The sequence below is a fragment of the Chlorocebus sabaeus genome, chromosome 10 (genome assembly GCF_047675955.1).
Source record: "Chlorocebus sabaeus isolate Y175 chromosome 10, mChlSab1.0.hap1, whole genome shotgun sequence".
NCBI lineage: Eukaryota > Metazoa > Chordata > Mammalia > Primates > Cercopithecidae > Chlorocebus > Chlorocebus sabaeus.
The window spans coordinates 128,523,133-128,538,090 of record NC_132913.1 but is presented as its reverse complement, the minus strand read 5'-3'; the positions used below and the strand labels follow the sequence as shown (position 1 = coordinate 128,538,090).

At 57.2% G+C, this 14,958-nt stretch overlaps 1 protein-coding gene across 2 annotated transcripts in view; it reads right to left on the bottom strand.

The window, feature by feature from the left end:
- Positions 1-1,143: 1,143 nt before the first annotated feature.
- CROCC2 (ciliary rootlet coiled-coil, rootletin family member 2) overlaps positions 1,144-14,958 on the bottom strand; it is an 85,834-nt gene continuing 72,019 nt past the window's right edge. Inside the window, exons 27-31 of one of the 2 annotated variants that reach the window (XM_038000604.2) lie at positions 10,153-10,302; positions 9,605-9,757; positions 5,520-5,651; positions 4,559-4,738; positions 1,144-2,889 (exon numbers count right to left, since the gene is read on the bottom strand). In XM_038000604.2, coding sequence (XP_037856532.2) covers positions 2,803-2,889; positions 4,559-4,738; positions 5,520-5,651; positions 9,605-9,757; positions 10,153-10,302 — 702 coding nt within the window. In that variant the 3' untranslated portion in view covers positions 1,144-2,802. The remainder of the gene's footprint in view (positions 2,890-4,558; positions 4,739-5,519; positions 5,652-9,604; positions 9,758-10,152; positions 10,303-14,958) is intronic. The other variant, XM_038000605.2, reaches the window with a different exon arrangement.

Below are 14,958 nucleotides of genomic sequence, written 5' to 3'. Positions count from 1 at the left end.
CTCCTGGCTTTCAGAAACCCTGGGCACATTTATCCCCTCTGCCCACCGGAGAGGGCAGGCAGAGGAAGAGCCAGACTGTGGAGGCCTCCGAGGCCGCAAGTGTTACGTGTGGCTCCAGCTCCATAAGGTGGTTCTGGGGGTCCATCCCCTGCAGGGACAGGCCTGAGGGCCACCTCCGAGTTTCCACCGACACCCAGACTCACTGTGGGTTCTAGAGGCAGACCCTGAGAGTTGCCCTCCCCTTGGGGGCACCACGGATCTGCACCACCTCCACCAGGCTGGCCTCAGAGGCTGCTCCCTCGAACACCCTGGCCCCACTGGACCATGGCCGAGGCTGCTCTACAGGCTGGGGATGGCAGCAGGGAGATGGACATGGCACTCCCAGAGCCGTGGCTGTGGCAAGTGAGAGTCCCTCCACCGTTAGCTGAGTCCTTCTGGCCTCAGCTTGGGTGATCCTTCACGGAGGACGCACCATGGCCCTCTGGGGCTGGGATCACCCCACTTTATAGACAGGGAAACCAAAACCTAAAGAATCTGTCCAGGGTTGCACAGCTAGTGGAGGCACAGCTGGGACCCCCGTCCAGGCGGGCCTGGGCTGGAGGCTGGCTGCAGGCCACGCATGGTGTTTTCCCCTCGACGCTTCGGAGGGCATGGGAAGGGGTCCAGCCCCCTCTTCCCTTGGCCTTGCCTTCACGAAGGGGCAGGGGGACCCCAGCCTCTGGGGCATGTCCTCTGGTTAACGTGGGTTCTGCCTGCCCCTCACTGGGCAGATGGGCCTGGGGCGAGGCCAGTGGAGAGGGAGCCTTGACCTGGGCTGTCAGGTCCCTGGGCCTGACCCTCTCCTGACGACCTGGTGCAGACTTGTCCCAAAGCAAGGCTTCCTCCTCATCTGCAAACCAGGTGCTCGAAGGGCTGCTGTGAGAACAGAGGGAGAGCTCTCCAAACCCCAGCACGGTTCTCAGTCATCATGAGACCCAAACACAGAGGCCCACGCACAACCACTGGACATGTTTAAGAACATGCCAATGTATTTCCAAATCCTCTTTTCCTAAATACATGCCTTTAGGTTGAACAAGTTAAAATAGCATCTCCTATGCTGATTTAACTATTTGTTAAATTTCAAAATTCTGAGGCCCCCACGTGCATTTCAAATGTTCACCATGAGCAGCCAGGGCAGGGAGGGTCCTGAAACTGCCGGAGAGCGAGCTGCCTAAATAGGGCTGTGGAGTGGGAGTCCCCCTCTCTGAGGAGACTGTGGATGGGGAGGGAAGGCAGGGAAGGGACATACCTACTAAGTGCCAGGCCCTAGCACCACACGCTGCCTCTCAGTGACCCTCTCCACCTGCCATCTGGCAGAGCGTTCTCCAGCAGTGGGGGCAGGCCTGCCTGCTGTCCTCCACCCGTGACTGGCCATGGCAGGGAGTGCCTATTAGGGCACCTGTGCCACCATTGACTCCTCCTTTGCCCAAAGTAACCTCTGCTCATGGGTCACCAAGCTCTTCCCCTCAGAGCCCAGGCTGAACCTCAGAATCCTTCTCAACACAGCCCCCAACAATCAGGCAGAGGTGACAGACAGGAAGCGGCCTATTTAACCACCTCTCTTTAGCTTTTGATTTTGCACAATTTACAGCATATGGTAACTCCATTACTAAGTCCACCAGAAAACCAGGTGTGCCAGGACAGACTATTTTAAGTCCCAGAGTGATCTTGAAATAGACACTGTTGCACATGGAGCTGCGGCTCACAGTAACTGTGATGGGGTGGGGGCTGGGAGCCTCTGGCCTTGCACCCCAGGCCAGAGTCCTTGCGGCCAGGGCGGGAGGCCCCTGTGGTACATGCAGGGATTCGCTGGGCTGGCTGGTGCCCCACAGATATCACAAATGACCACCTATAAAGCATGCGGCCCTTTGGAGAGGAGAACAAGTCACTCTGAGCAATGGTGATGGAGACGAGGAGCACAGATGAACACAGGTGGCCCATGCCACAGGCCCAAGATGGCCGCCTGGGTCTCCATAGCAACCCGGCCGGAGTCCTGCAGGACCGTTCCCAGCATTTCCAGGCCGGGAACATGGGAGGCTCTGTAACAGCTTTAAGTGTTACACTCCCCTGCTTCTGGCGGCCAGTGAGTCACGGGGATGTGAATCTGAGTCACTTCCAGCCACCTGCCACCGTGACGGCCGCAGTTCCTGGATGCGGAGGCTCGCAGCCGCTGGGCGTGGGGATGTGGTGGCTGGCCTTACAGGACATTATGTTTTTGGCTTCAGTTGGTGGAAATGTTTTCCACGTGTTTTCCTGTGTTTACAGAGCTGAGGGCACGGAATGAAGCCGGGGAAGCCAGCCTGACGGGGCCTGGCCCCGGGGGTCTGGCCAGACCAGCTCCTCCAAAGTGGAAATGGAGTGCCAGGCGGGGGCAGGCTGTGAGGATGCCCAAGCGCCTGCTCTCTGCCGGAGCGGAAGGGGCTGTCAGCGATGAACGACCCGCAGTGTGGTCCAGCACCAGCTGCAGGCCGAGTCCCCAGGGGCCAGAGGAGCTCTGCAGCCAATGGGCTCAGAGTGCGCCACTGCCTGGGGACCCTGAGGAGTGAGTGGTGGCCCGGCTGGTGGCTACCTGGACCCTGTGCTTTCTGCTGGCATCGTGCCCACCCCATTTGAGCTTTGTCTCTCTTGTGCAGAGCACACGGCATTGGTTTTCCCAACAGTGGTTCCCCCAGCAGCCCAGGGCCTCCAGCACCTTCCCCAGGGCCCCCTGCAGGCCAGTCCGGGCTGAAGGCGGCTAGGCTGCTGGGTGGTGTGCAGCAGGCCTCACGGTCCTGTCTGGAAGGCCTGGTCGATGTGGGCCTGTTGCCGCCGCTGCACTTCCTGGTCCAATTGCTCCTTCAGGCCGGCCACCTGGGGACAGAACGGTGGCTTAGGCTGCATGGCCAGGGCCCCAGGGCACAGAGGCATGGAGGGCTCTGTGACAGGAAGGGCTGGAGGCCACGGTCCACAGCTCCCGAGGAGAGGTGGCATGCCTGGGACAGAAACATCAAGCAGACATCAGACCAACTCCCTTGCTGCCAGAGGGATGCGCAGTTCTGCCTCTCACCACGGATGCCCACTCTGCCCACCTGTGGAGGCGTCAGGATTATGGCCACTGCGCACCCTGGGTGGATGGGCCTGCTTCTATTCAGGCCATGAAAGCGCTCAGAATGAGGCCAGGTGCAGTGGCTCACGCCTGTAATCCCAGCACTCTGGGTGACTGAGGCGGGCCTTGGGCCTCAGGATCACCTGAGGTCAGGAGTTCAAGACCAGCCTGGCCGGCCAGGCGCGGTGGCTCAAGCCTGTAATCCCAGCACTTTGGGAGGCCGAGACGGGTGGATCACGAGGTCAGGAGATCGAGACCATCCTGGCTAATACGGTGAAACCCCGTCTCTACTAAAAAATACAAAAAAATAGCCGGGCAATGTGGCGGACGCCTGTAGTCCCAGCTACTCGGGAGGCTGAGGCAGGAGAATGGCGTGAACCCGGGAGGCGGAGCTTGCAGTGAGCTGAGATGCAGCCACTGCACTCCAGCCTGGGCGACAGAGCGAGACTCCGTCTCAAAAAAAAAAAAGAAAAAAAGACCAGCCTGGCCAACATGGTGAAACCTCGTCTCTACTAAAAATACAAAAAAATTAGCCAGGCATGGTGGTGGGCGTTTGCAATCCCAGCTACTCTGGAGGCTGAGGCAGGAGAATCGCTTGAACCCAGCAGGTGGAGGTTGCAGTGAGCCGAGATCGTGCCACTGCACACCAGCCCAGGCAACAGAGTGAGACTCCATCTCAAAAAAAAAAAAAAAAAAAAAAAAAAAAAGGCACTCAGAATGATAAGGAAATAAATAAATGTCCTTTTGCTAATAAATTTAACAAAAGTGCCCTGGTGGTCATGGGCCCTAACTTGGGGATGACACTGGGCAGTCAGGTCACCTTCTGGGCCTCAGTTTCCTCATCTGTAAAATGAACAGACAGCTCTAAGGTCCTGACAGCTCTGAGCTCCAAGGCTCCGTGGTTCAGCCCAGCAGGTCTCTCACGTGCACCTATGCATGTGTGGGTGTGCAGTGCACAACGCCTCACTGTGCCCACCTCATCCCCACATGTGCCACGCGTACCATCGTTTTCCCTTCGTGACTCTGAAGGACAGGTGCAGGGGCTGCCTCTGCTACAACTGTGTGTGCCGGGTGCTCTCTAAGCACCTCACACATAGCGACAGCTCAGTCTCCCAGTGACCCCTCACAGGAGCTGTCCTCCCTACCCCACTTTAGAGACAGAGCAATGGAGGCTCCGAGAGGGTGGTGACCTGCCCCAGAATCCACGCTCCACCTCCCAGTGACCTCACTCGGATATGAGATAAACCTTGTGTCCTCAAGAGCAAAGAAGTGCAGGCAGTGCCCGGAGCGGGTCTGGAGCCCACTGGGTGGCAGTGGAGAGCCCTTGTTGCTAGAAGACTTCAAGAAGTCACCCCTACTGGGTGCTGCTGCGGGGATGCCAGTCCTCCCTCCCTCCCTCTGCCCTCACCCAGGGGGTTGGGGTCCCGACCTTACCTGCTCTTCCAGCATCTTCACCCGCTGCTGGTGGGTCCATTCTTGGGACTCCAGGGCCTGCGTGGCCTGCGACCGGGCCCTGTGCAGACACTCTGCCTCTGTGGCCAGGTCCCGCTGGTGCTGGGCCGCCAGGTCCCGGAGCTGCTGGGTGTGGGCCTGCTCCATCTCTTCCATCTGGGCCTGGAGTGAGAACTTGGGCGTCTCACTGCTGTCTCACCAAAGCCACACAGAATCCCAGGGCAGGAGTGCCACAGGGTGTTCCACCTGCCCTCGTGGGCCCCACTGTCCTCTGCTGGTGTTGACCCTGGCTAGGACTGCCCAGCAGACCTGGGGTTGGGTGCACATGTTCAGCCCACAGGCCTTGGGTTTGGCTTTGGCTGGGCTGGAGACTAAGCCGCAGCCTCCAGGGTGGGCCTAAAATCTGTTTTAATGGCATCCCAGGTTCCCTTTGTCTGGGCTGGGTGTCTGGAGGGCATTGAAGTTTGATTCTTGCCCATCCTGCCCCCATCCCCTGCTGGTCTCTGAGGATGGGGGTATGTCCAATGTGGACCGGGAGAATGAAGCCTCTGAGGCCCCTTCTGTGGGTGTCAGGCCCCTAGGCCTCAGGGGATTCCCCCACCCCAGCACAAGCAGGCAGCAGCCTCTGGCCCTGTCCCGCAGGTCTCTCTGACCTCCCTCGTCTGACCCTTGTGCTGCTTTATAGAGCCCGGGCCTGGCTCCCATGGGGACTTCAATGTCTCAAGAAGGGCAGGAGCCTTGGGTCCTGGTTCCAGCTCTGCCTGGGGCCTTGATCTGAGTCTGTATCCATCACATGCACAAGCTGGTCCAGCCACCCTCCCCATGTGTGCACATGTGAGATGGAGGTACACCAGCCACCCCTCTGGAACTGACACCCTCCTGGATCCCACCCCAGGTCTGTTCCCAAGTCTGGGGTATGCAGAGCTCTGCTGGCCCAGTTGACCTGCAGCTGATGATTTTGCCTCCGGACTCCATCCACCTCCTTGTGCAGGCTGTTCAGAGACTGGTCCAGCTGCTCCTTCTCAGCTCCCAGCCTCACCACATCCTCCTCCCTCTTCAATGTCTCTTGCTCCGTCTGCAGAGAGCCCAGGAGGCAGAACCTGTGGCCTCGTGACAGGAAGTGAGATCAGGCCAGCCCTCCTCTGGGAGCACAGGGATGCCTCTGGGAAGGACTCTGAATTCCCCTAAGAGCTGGCAGGGTCAGGAAGGGCACTGCCCTGGGCCAGGAACCCTGGCCTCACCCAGGTCTATCTGACATCTGCAGCCAGAGTGACAGCTCAAGGAGGAACATGGGGCCAAGTCCCCATCCAGCTACAGAGCAGCAGATGTCCCCATCAACATCCTCAATGGGGGACTCTCTACATCTCTTAAGGTGACATCCCAGGAGCTACCCCGCAAACGTCTTCTCAGTGTTCCTCCAAGCCTCATGAGCCACGATCCCCTGCAGTCTCTGGCACTTGCCTTCTGCTACTGGCACTCAGGATCTGCTGAGCTCGTACAGGCACAGGCCCTGAGAGCCAGGCATGCTTGCTGTCTCAGTCCCCACAAGCCTGTGGCATTGGCAGCACCATCCCCACTGTCCGTCCTCCTTGTAGGCTGCAGGCTGCCCCAGTGAGCCCCCTCCTTAGTCACCCACTCCCCGCCCCATCGGTACAGGTCAGGAGGGATAAGCTGCAGGTTAAATATCAGGGAAGGCTACCCAGGAAACAGACATTTTCTGTGGGAAAGTTGGCAGGGACCTTTTGTTCCCTTGCGAACGGGCCCTCTGGAGGAAAGGATTGAATCTAAGAGTTCTCTCTTACAGAGAGCAGCACTAGGCAAGGAACACCGTCCACCAGCCCCAGACAGCCTGCTTCCAGCGCCCCCAGATGGCCTGGGGCATACCTCATGGGTGGCTGGTGTCGATGGGATCCCATGATGTCAGAGGCTTATTGGGCCAGGCAGGCGCTAAGGCAGGCTTGGAACCCATTGCCCTGCTCTCCAAACCAGGCTGCCTCTAGGCTCTGCTGTGCCCAGCCCCGAGAGTCCTGCCTGCTGGGGCTGTGTCCACAGGGGCAACACTCTTGGGCTGGAATGCCAGGTCAGTCCTCTGTCGGCCCCACTGCCCTCTCTTGGGTGCTGGGCCTGGCCCAGGATTGGGCAGCAGACCTGGGGCTCAGTGCACACACTCGGCACACCACAAACCTGCCCTCTCGGCTTCAGGGCTGGAGCAGGCCTGGTTTCGGGCCCTGAGACAGAGGGGATAATTCGCGTGGGTAAAGTTAGTTACGGGGTCAGTGGTTGGAACTGTACAAAGAATAAGGGTTCCTTTCTTCTTCAGGACTGAGAAAAACAGAGTCCCCCTGCACTGAAAAAGGAAGTCCTGTTTCTTTAAAAATCCAGTTACACTCCTGGAAGTGCATGTTATAAAGAGAAGAGAAAAGTGAAATCCAAAATAAATAAACGGCCACATCCGGGTTTCCCCTCCTGAGACACCAATAAAGGGTTTATGGGTTTGTGGGCCCCTCACAGCTGACCTCCTGGAACTCATTAGCTGTTCCTTCCCTCCCCCTCCTCGGGCTCCAGGGACTCACGGCGGGCACTGTGCCCACAGCTGGCTCTGCGTCCCCGGGCAGTGCTGTCGCAACCAGGGCTGATGCAAGCCCCTGCACCCCCACCCCCAGCAGCGTCCACGGGAGGCCCCAACACCCTGGCTCCATGGCCCAGGGCTGGGCTGCCTTCAGGAACAGCAGCAGGGGCTGGTGACTGGACCCCACTGGCCAGCCCTCCTCTGGAGGGCAGGTGGTCCTTTGTGGACAAGCTGGCTGGTGGCTTTCGTGACTGCCCTCGCCTGCTGGCCCCTGTCCCCTGCCAGGCTGGGCTGCAGGGCCTTGTGCAGGTGGCAGTGAGGCCTTGGGAAGTGCCACCCTGCACTGGGGTTCACCCCTGAGGCCTCAGCACCTGCCTTCCCCACTTCATAGATGGGGGCACTGACCCTTCAGGGGCCAGCTCAGCAGATGCCATCCTCCCCTCCCCCATCCCAAGTGCCCATCTTCCTTGCGGCTGCCTCCTCTGGACCCCCATCCCACTCTGGGGCCTCCTGCCTACTCCCAGAGGGGGGCTATGAGGGCATCAGAACCCTGGGCCTACAGCTGGTGTAGCCCGCTCTGCAGGGCCAGCCTGGGCCATGTGGGCACCTTCCCTGTTCCTGCAGGGCCTCAGCAGCACCCAGCAGAGGGACAAGGGGCTGTCCCCCAGGCTCCACGATGGAAGGCCAAAGACACCCACCCTTCCCGCCCCTCCCCCTGTGCCATCTGGCCTGAGATGGCAAACAAACTTCCCAAGGAGAACAAGCTCGGCCCCCTGGGCGCTGGAGGTGAGAGCTTGTGCATGGGTCGTGGTGCCACCAACACCGGCTTGGCTTTCCAGGCCTGTCCCTCCAACGGGGTGACCCACAGGTTCTCCCATGGCTCTCCCTGACCTCGGCGGCCACTCTGTGGCTGTGTGGGCAAGGGTGGCAGGAGAGTAGCTGGCAGGGGGTGGGTGTGGGGCTCTGGGGTCAAGGGGTCATGAGGAGACCTGGGTAGTGGGCAACAGGGTCCAGGGATGCCAAGCTGGAGGCAGCCCCTCCAAAACCATCTGGTCCAGAGGGAGGTGGGCACAGCTTCCGCAGGGACTCTGGCCTCAGGCCACCAGCACTACCCTACCCTGCACCTTGGACCCACAGGGTGGGTGGGGGCTGTGCCCATGTGCCCATGTGATGCACCAGCCTCTCCAGTCAGCCCCGTTTGTGAGCCAAACAGTCCCTGTGCAGGACCTGATGGTGTCCTGGAGTCATTTAAACAACCCATGCTGTAGAAAGGGCAGTGCCCAGCCCTGCAGTCCTGGACAGCCACCATATCCCCATCAGGGAGGAGCCCAACTGTGCAGACAGCTCGAGGGGCCGGTGTCAAGGAGAGGAGGATGAACAGAAAGAGGGATCAGTGTGAGGCCACCCTGTGGGCTGGGACCATGTGCCCACTCTGCCCTCACTTGCCAGGTGGGGGCCCCTGCATGCACCCAGCCCCTGCTGTGGGGGGCAGCGAGACTCCCAGGGTGCATGCCTGGGCGTGGGTGGAGTGCCCACAGAGGACAAGAGAGCCGCCTCTCAGGTGATGGGGAGGGGTGCCGTACATAGCAGGCGCCTCCTTGGTGGGCCCAAAGAGCGATGGCTGGGGTGTGGGCTCTGAGAAGCTCTGCCTGCTTCCTGGAACGCCATTTCCTCTTTCTCGGGCTGTTTCCCTATCAGTCAACCTGGCAGCTGTGCACCCCTCATCTCCCTATGAATGGCTCTGCTACCTCAGGTTTCATGCGTGGGAGCCGGGTCCACGTGCGGCCTGGGGGCCGAGCTCAGTGGTCAGGATCACTGGATCACGCACCCACCAGCAGGGTGCCTCCACCCGGCCTCACCTCTGCAGCCCACCTCTGGACACGGTGGTCTACATTTGTCTGACCTTTGGGTTCCGAAACCCTGTCTTGCACCCGGGAGGCCAGGGGATAGGACTGGGTGAAGACCGTCACTTCACTCCTTGACCACTGAGCTCTTCCTGGTCTCTCACCCTGTCTGCCCAGGCCCTACCGGGAGCTCAGTGGCCACTGTCCCTGCGAGCTTTGAGAGGGGAGGTTGTGGGGCACCTGCACAGGCTGGCACCCCTGTTGCTCCAGCCACACCCCAGGGGAGGGGCGATCTCCGCCATAAGCAGGGACCTCTGGGGCTCTGGGGTGCGCGGTGTGTCAGGTCACTCGGTTTCCAGCAAAGCTGGGCTCAGACACTGGAGACAAAGCCAGGGTTGTGCTCCGACCCAAGGTGCCTGCGGAGCCAAGGCAGGGCGCGCACGACACCACTGGTAGGGCTGTGGCCACCTGCGGGCGTCCGGACCCTGAGCTTAGCGCCACCCCACCGGCAGGTGAGGACACAGAAGCCTGCGTGGGCCAGCGCCTCACCCAGCTGCCCCCGTGCGGATCCCCGCCACGAGCTCCTCCCGCCTAAGGACCTCCGCGGCCGCCTACCTGTGCGAGCTGAGCGCGCAGCGCAGCGAGCTCCCCCTGCAGACGCAACCGCTGGGTGCGCAGTGCCGCCGGCTGCTCCTGCAGGACGCGCCTCTCTGCCTGCACCTCGGCCGCCTCCTGCCCCCCGCTGAGCTGCTGCCGCCGCCAGAGCACCTGGGCCGGAGATGCTGGGCGTGGGCCAGGGATTGGGAGGGCCCGAGTTTCTGAGAGCAGGGTGGTTCCATCTAAGGCTGGCTCTGGCCTCAGCTTATTTTCTCCTGAACAGCGTGTCCACAGCTGACTCCTCTGTTGTAGGGGTGTTTACTGACGGCAAGAAATCCAGCCCCCTGACTCCCTGTGGGCCCCTCCAGCCTCAGTTTCCCCATCTGTCAGCAGGGGACTGGATGGGGCCTGGGTCTCTGCAGGCCTGCACACTTGCCTCCAGCATCTCTCTAGGCCTCCCATCATGCTGAGGGGCTGATTCTGCAAAGGACCACAGGGCCTCTTCCCTGTAGGCCTGTTCACCGCCTCCTGGTGACAGCATACCCTGCCCTCCTGGGCACCCTCACCTGTCGCAGGGGCTCCAGCGATCCCTCAGCCTCCTGGCACCTGTGCTCCAAGTTGGTGAGCTGCTCCTCCAGCAGCTTCCCCTTCTTGGCCAGGCCTTGATTGTGCCTCCTGCTCTCATCAAGGGCCTGATGCAGCGTGTCCAGTTGCTCCTGGGGGAAGGAGACACAGGGCCCACCTGGAGACAGTGGGGGTGGGAGGCCCTGCAGTGAAACCCTCACCTCAGGGCATCTGCCTAGACTGTCTGGCAGGACCGTATCACTCGGATGAAAACAGCAAGAACGTGGTTAAGAACAACCTGAAGTGTGTTGATCAGGTGGTTGTGTTTGCAATGTAAGTCAAAGGTGTGGACCCCCAGGAAGCCTGAGATGAAAGTCCTGGGGGTCTGGTCCAGCATGGGCAAAGGTTCAGGCTTGGCAGGTTCTCTGCTGCAGCCAGTGGTCTCAGAGGGCACATCAGTGGCATCCCTGCCCTGCTTCCAGCTTTGGTGACTCCTACTGCCCTTGGGATAAAGCCTGAGGTGACCCTCCCTAAGGCTCCTGGAGCGTGTTTGGCTCAGGCCCTGCTTGCCCCTTCTGGCATTACACTGTATGTTCTCCTGCTTCAGCTCCCACCTGGGGACATGGCTAGTCCCATACTGAGCTCAGGAGCTCCAGAGCCCATGAAGGTGGGATGGCCCATGATCCCTGCTATGTCCCTCACCCCTGCGCCCTCTTCTCAGCCCCTCTGCCATCAGCCTGTCCAAACCACCATTATCCACTTGGGACCAGTGACAACCCTTCAGTTTCCTCACTGTCCCCAGGTGCTACCCCATGACGGCTGAGGGTGCATTTCACTTGAATATCATTGGCCATGCCACTGCCTTGCTCTGGGCCTGTGGTGCTCCCAGCTGCCCCCAGGACACTGCCCGGGGAACTCACCACCCCTTCAACCACGTGCACCTGCTGCCCTCTGCACATAGCCTTCCCCGTGGCGCCCCCACCCTACACTGCCGCCTTCTCCTCCTGCTTGCAGGAATCCTGCCTCCCTGTCACCCCAGGAGGGAGGATGGCACCCATGAGGTCCCCTGAGCCCCAGAGCTGGCAGCTGTTGGGCCTTGAGAGGCCCCCAGACGTGTGAAGGAGCTTGCAAGGCATCTGTCACTGGAAGCTTGTTGACTGCAAGTTGGCCTGGTCAGGTCTTGATGAGCCCCCACCCTTGCACCTTCCCGAGGGTTTTGTGGGAGAAATGGCTAGCTCCTTCTGGGGTGGCCGGACTCTGAAAACACTTTATTTTGTTTGGTCCAACACTTTGTTACTTTAAAAAAGGAAAAGAAGGAAGACAATGCTTGCACCTCAGATTGTGATGCTTCACCCTTTGTGCAATTTTGAAAATTATAATTTTCTATATAATTTTCCAGTAGAAAAGCAGAAGTTTTCTTCAAATATGGCTTAAATATTTCATGGCAGTTTTAAGAGGTCCCAAACCTCTCGTAATGACTCAGCTTTGATGGAATTTGAATGAACCGTAATAATTGAATGGTTCTCCTTTAATGCACAGCCCTACTGGCCCCAGTGAGTTGCTGTCATCTCTTGTGTCCCTTTGCCTCTACATCCTGCTGCTGTGTGAAAGGCAGGCTGGCAAAACAAACCTTGAAAACGTGGATTCGGTCTGAGAGTTTAAGTAGCTGCAGGAAAGAACCCCAGCCCTTCTCCCCCAGAGCTGAGTACTCAGGGATGAGCCTGGGCTCCAGGGGCTCCTACCCTGGAGCCCGAGCAGGGGAGAGCCTGGGCTTGGAGCCAGCATGCGGGGCTCCAGTGTCAGTTTCCCCATCTGGGGCGCAGGTATGAGGCAGCCTCACAGGGGTCTCGTTGGGACCAAAGGAAGGCTGGGGCAGGGTGTGATGGTTCATGCCTATAATCCCAGCACTTTGGGAGGCTGAGATGGGCAGATTATCTGAGGTCAGGAGTTCGAGACCAGCCTGGACAACACGATGAAGCCCCCCCGTTCACACTAAAAATACAAAAAATTAGCCGGGCATAGTGGCGGGCGCCTGTAATCTCAGCTACTTGGGAGGCTGAGGCAGGAGAATCACTTGAACCTGGGAGGCAGAGGTTGCAGTGAACCAAGACCACGCCACTGCACTCCAGCCTGGGCAACAAGAGCGGAGCTCTGTCTCAAAAAAAAAAAAAAAAAAAAAAAAAAAAAAGGCTGGGAGGATGCTGTGGACTCTGAGATGCCCCCAGGGAAGCTGTTACAAATGAAGGGCTTACATGGAAGGCTGGGAAATATCTGAACATGAGCAGAAGGGACAAAGGCCTCGTTAAGCATCCTGCCAGTTGCACAGAGGACAGGGCAGGCCACAAACACTCGCCAAATCCATCCTTTGGGCTCTTGGAATTGGGGTCCTCAGTCTGATACCCATTTATCCACTGGGCGATGATGGGCCAATTCAGTTGCCCACTGGCAGGTATCCCCTGGGCCCCCTGCACTGGCCGGTTGCCCCATCCTGCCCTCAGGCCAGTCACGGGACAGAGTTAGCTCTGGACAGTCCTCAGATACAAGGGTGTCAGAGCCCTTCACTCCATACAGTGGGACTCTGGGGCCAGACAGAGGGCAGGGTCTGATGCTGGTTCATGGTGGCAGGGCCTGCTCTGGACTGTGGCCTGCCCTGCTGCCTCTGTATCTATTCTGCTAGCCTCTCCTGCTTTGACCATACTAGCATTATAGCCTGTTGTACTATTCACTTTCAAAAGTTTCTTGGAAAATCTCAAACATCTATTCTTTCCTGTAAACTTTGCAATCAGCTTGTCCAGTATTCTCTAAACACATCACAAACAAATAGACAAAACCAAACCAAAAAAGCAAATTACCGACAAACAACTGACAAAGCGGGAGCATAAACAAAGATCCACCCAGAAGCTGATCAAAAGAAAACCATCATCCCTGCCCAAGCCACAGCCTCTCCAGGAAGATGACATAAGCAACCAAAAGTGGCACAAACACGCACTCATGCTTTCAAATAACCCTCGAATTCAAGAAGAAATAAAAATGGAAACATCTAGAAAACTAGTAAAAAGGAAAAGAACTCACATCAAAATCTGATGGGACACATACCAAACCACAATTAGGGAAAATAGGATCACATTAAATGCTCTTACTATTGAAAGACAAAGCCCAAACATAAACAAATTACTTATTCCTTTCAAGAAATCAGAAAAATTACAACAAAAAGAGAGTGTTGGCTGGATGTGGTGGCTCATGCCTGTAATCCCAGCACTTTGGGAGGCTGAGGTAGGTGGATCACTTGAATGCAGGAGTTCTAGACCAGTCTAGGCAATATGGTTTAATACCATCTCTACAAACAAACAAACAAAAATACAAAAGTTAGCCAGGTGTAGTGGCATGTGCCTGTAGTTCCAGCTACTCAAGAGGCTGAGGTAGGAAGATCGCTTGAGCCCAGGAGGTAGAGGCTGCAGTGAGCCGAAATCATGCCACTGCACTCTAGCCTGGGTGACAGAGTGAAACCCTCAAAAAAATTTTTAAAAAGTAAACTAAAAATAAAAATAGAGTGTTCATAGAAACAAAAGCTGAAATCAATAAACTAGACAAAAATAAAAGAAGAGATAAATTGATTCTTTGAAAAGAGGAATAAAACATGAACTGCTGGCAAAATCAGACTAAGGGAAAGAAACAAATCTCCAACACGAAGGACAGAAACAGCTATAACTCCACATGTAAATAAGGCACAACTATGCATATAAGGCAGGTGTAACTGCTGACAAGACCATGTATATAACGAAGGTGATGCTGAGCAGATGTATGTGCAGGTCTTTGGCAATGTACTGAATGTGTAAGATGAGTTATGCTCCCATAGCACAAAATTGACCCCAGAAGAAATGGAAAACTAAAACAGACCCTTGACAGAAAAGAGATTGGAAAGGGAATTCAATTATATTCTTCACAATGACAGGAGCTGCGGAATATGCACAGGGAAGTTCAATGAACCTTTCAAGAAAAGTTAGTTTGAGTGTTCCAGGTGATGGAAAAAATGGAAAGCCCACCAATTCATTTTATAAAATAATAAAATTTTCTTAACACAAATCTGAAAAATATGTCACCATAAAGGAATTACAGATGCAAAAATTCTTGACAAAACACTGAGAGAAATCAAGTCCGACTGTGGCTCGGTGTCCACCTTGTGGGCCCCAGCCAGCCCTAAGCTGCTCTGCTAGCTTTGGGCATGTGTGAACCCCGGAAACTTTTAGAACCTGTGACTGATGCTGAGTTGAGTCCCCACAGGCGGGTGAACTCCAGGGCTGGCACTGGGGATGTGGGGAGCTGGTGGGGCTGGGTGTGGCACGTGGGCACAGCAGGGGAAGGAGGCCTGGGCAAGAGTCCAAGGACACCATGAACTTCCCTGAGCCATGGAGGCTGTGACCAGGCGTCAGTCCAAGGGTGGCATGGGGGGCCTTTCTGAGCCCACATGAGGCTGTGGGTGATGCTGGGTGAGTGCCAGGCCTCCCGCCTGCTTGGAGACCTGACCAGCTACTTGGGCCCTGCTGCTGCATTCTGCACGTGTCCTGACGCCACGGGCTGGTCCTGCACGGCTGTTCTATCAAATTCCCAGGGTAGCCTTGGAAACGGGGAGGGATTTGCTCTCAAACAAGAATCTTACTGTTTGCATAGCACAGCCTACCATTTAATTAGAAAAATATGTTTTTAATTAACTTTCTCTTGACAAACACATTGGCTTATGTGAAACAGGGGAAAAACCAGTCCATGAAAGTGAAAGAAGTTGTGTCAAATGCAGAGCTGGCTCTAGACTG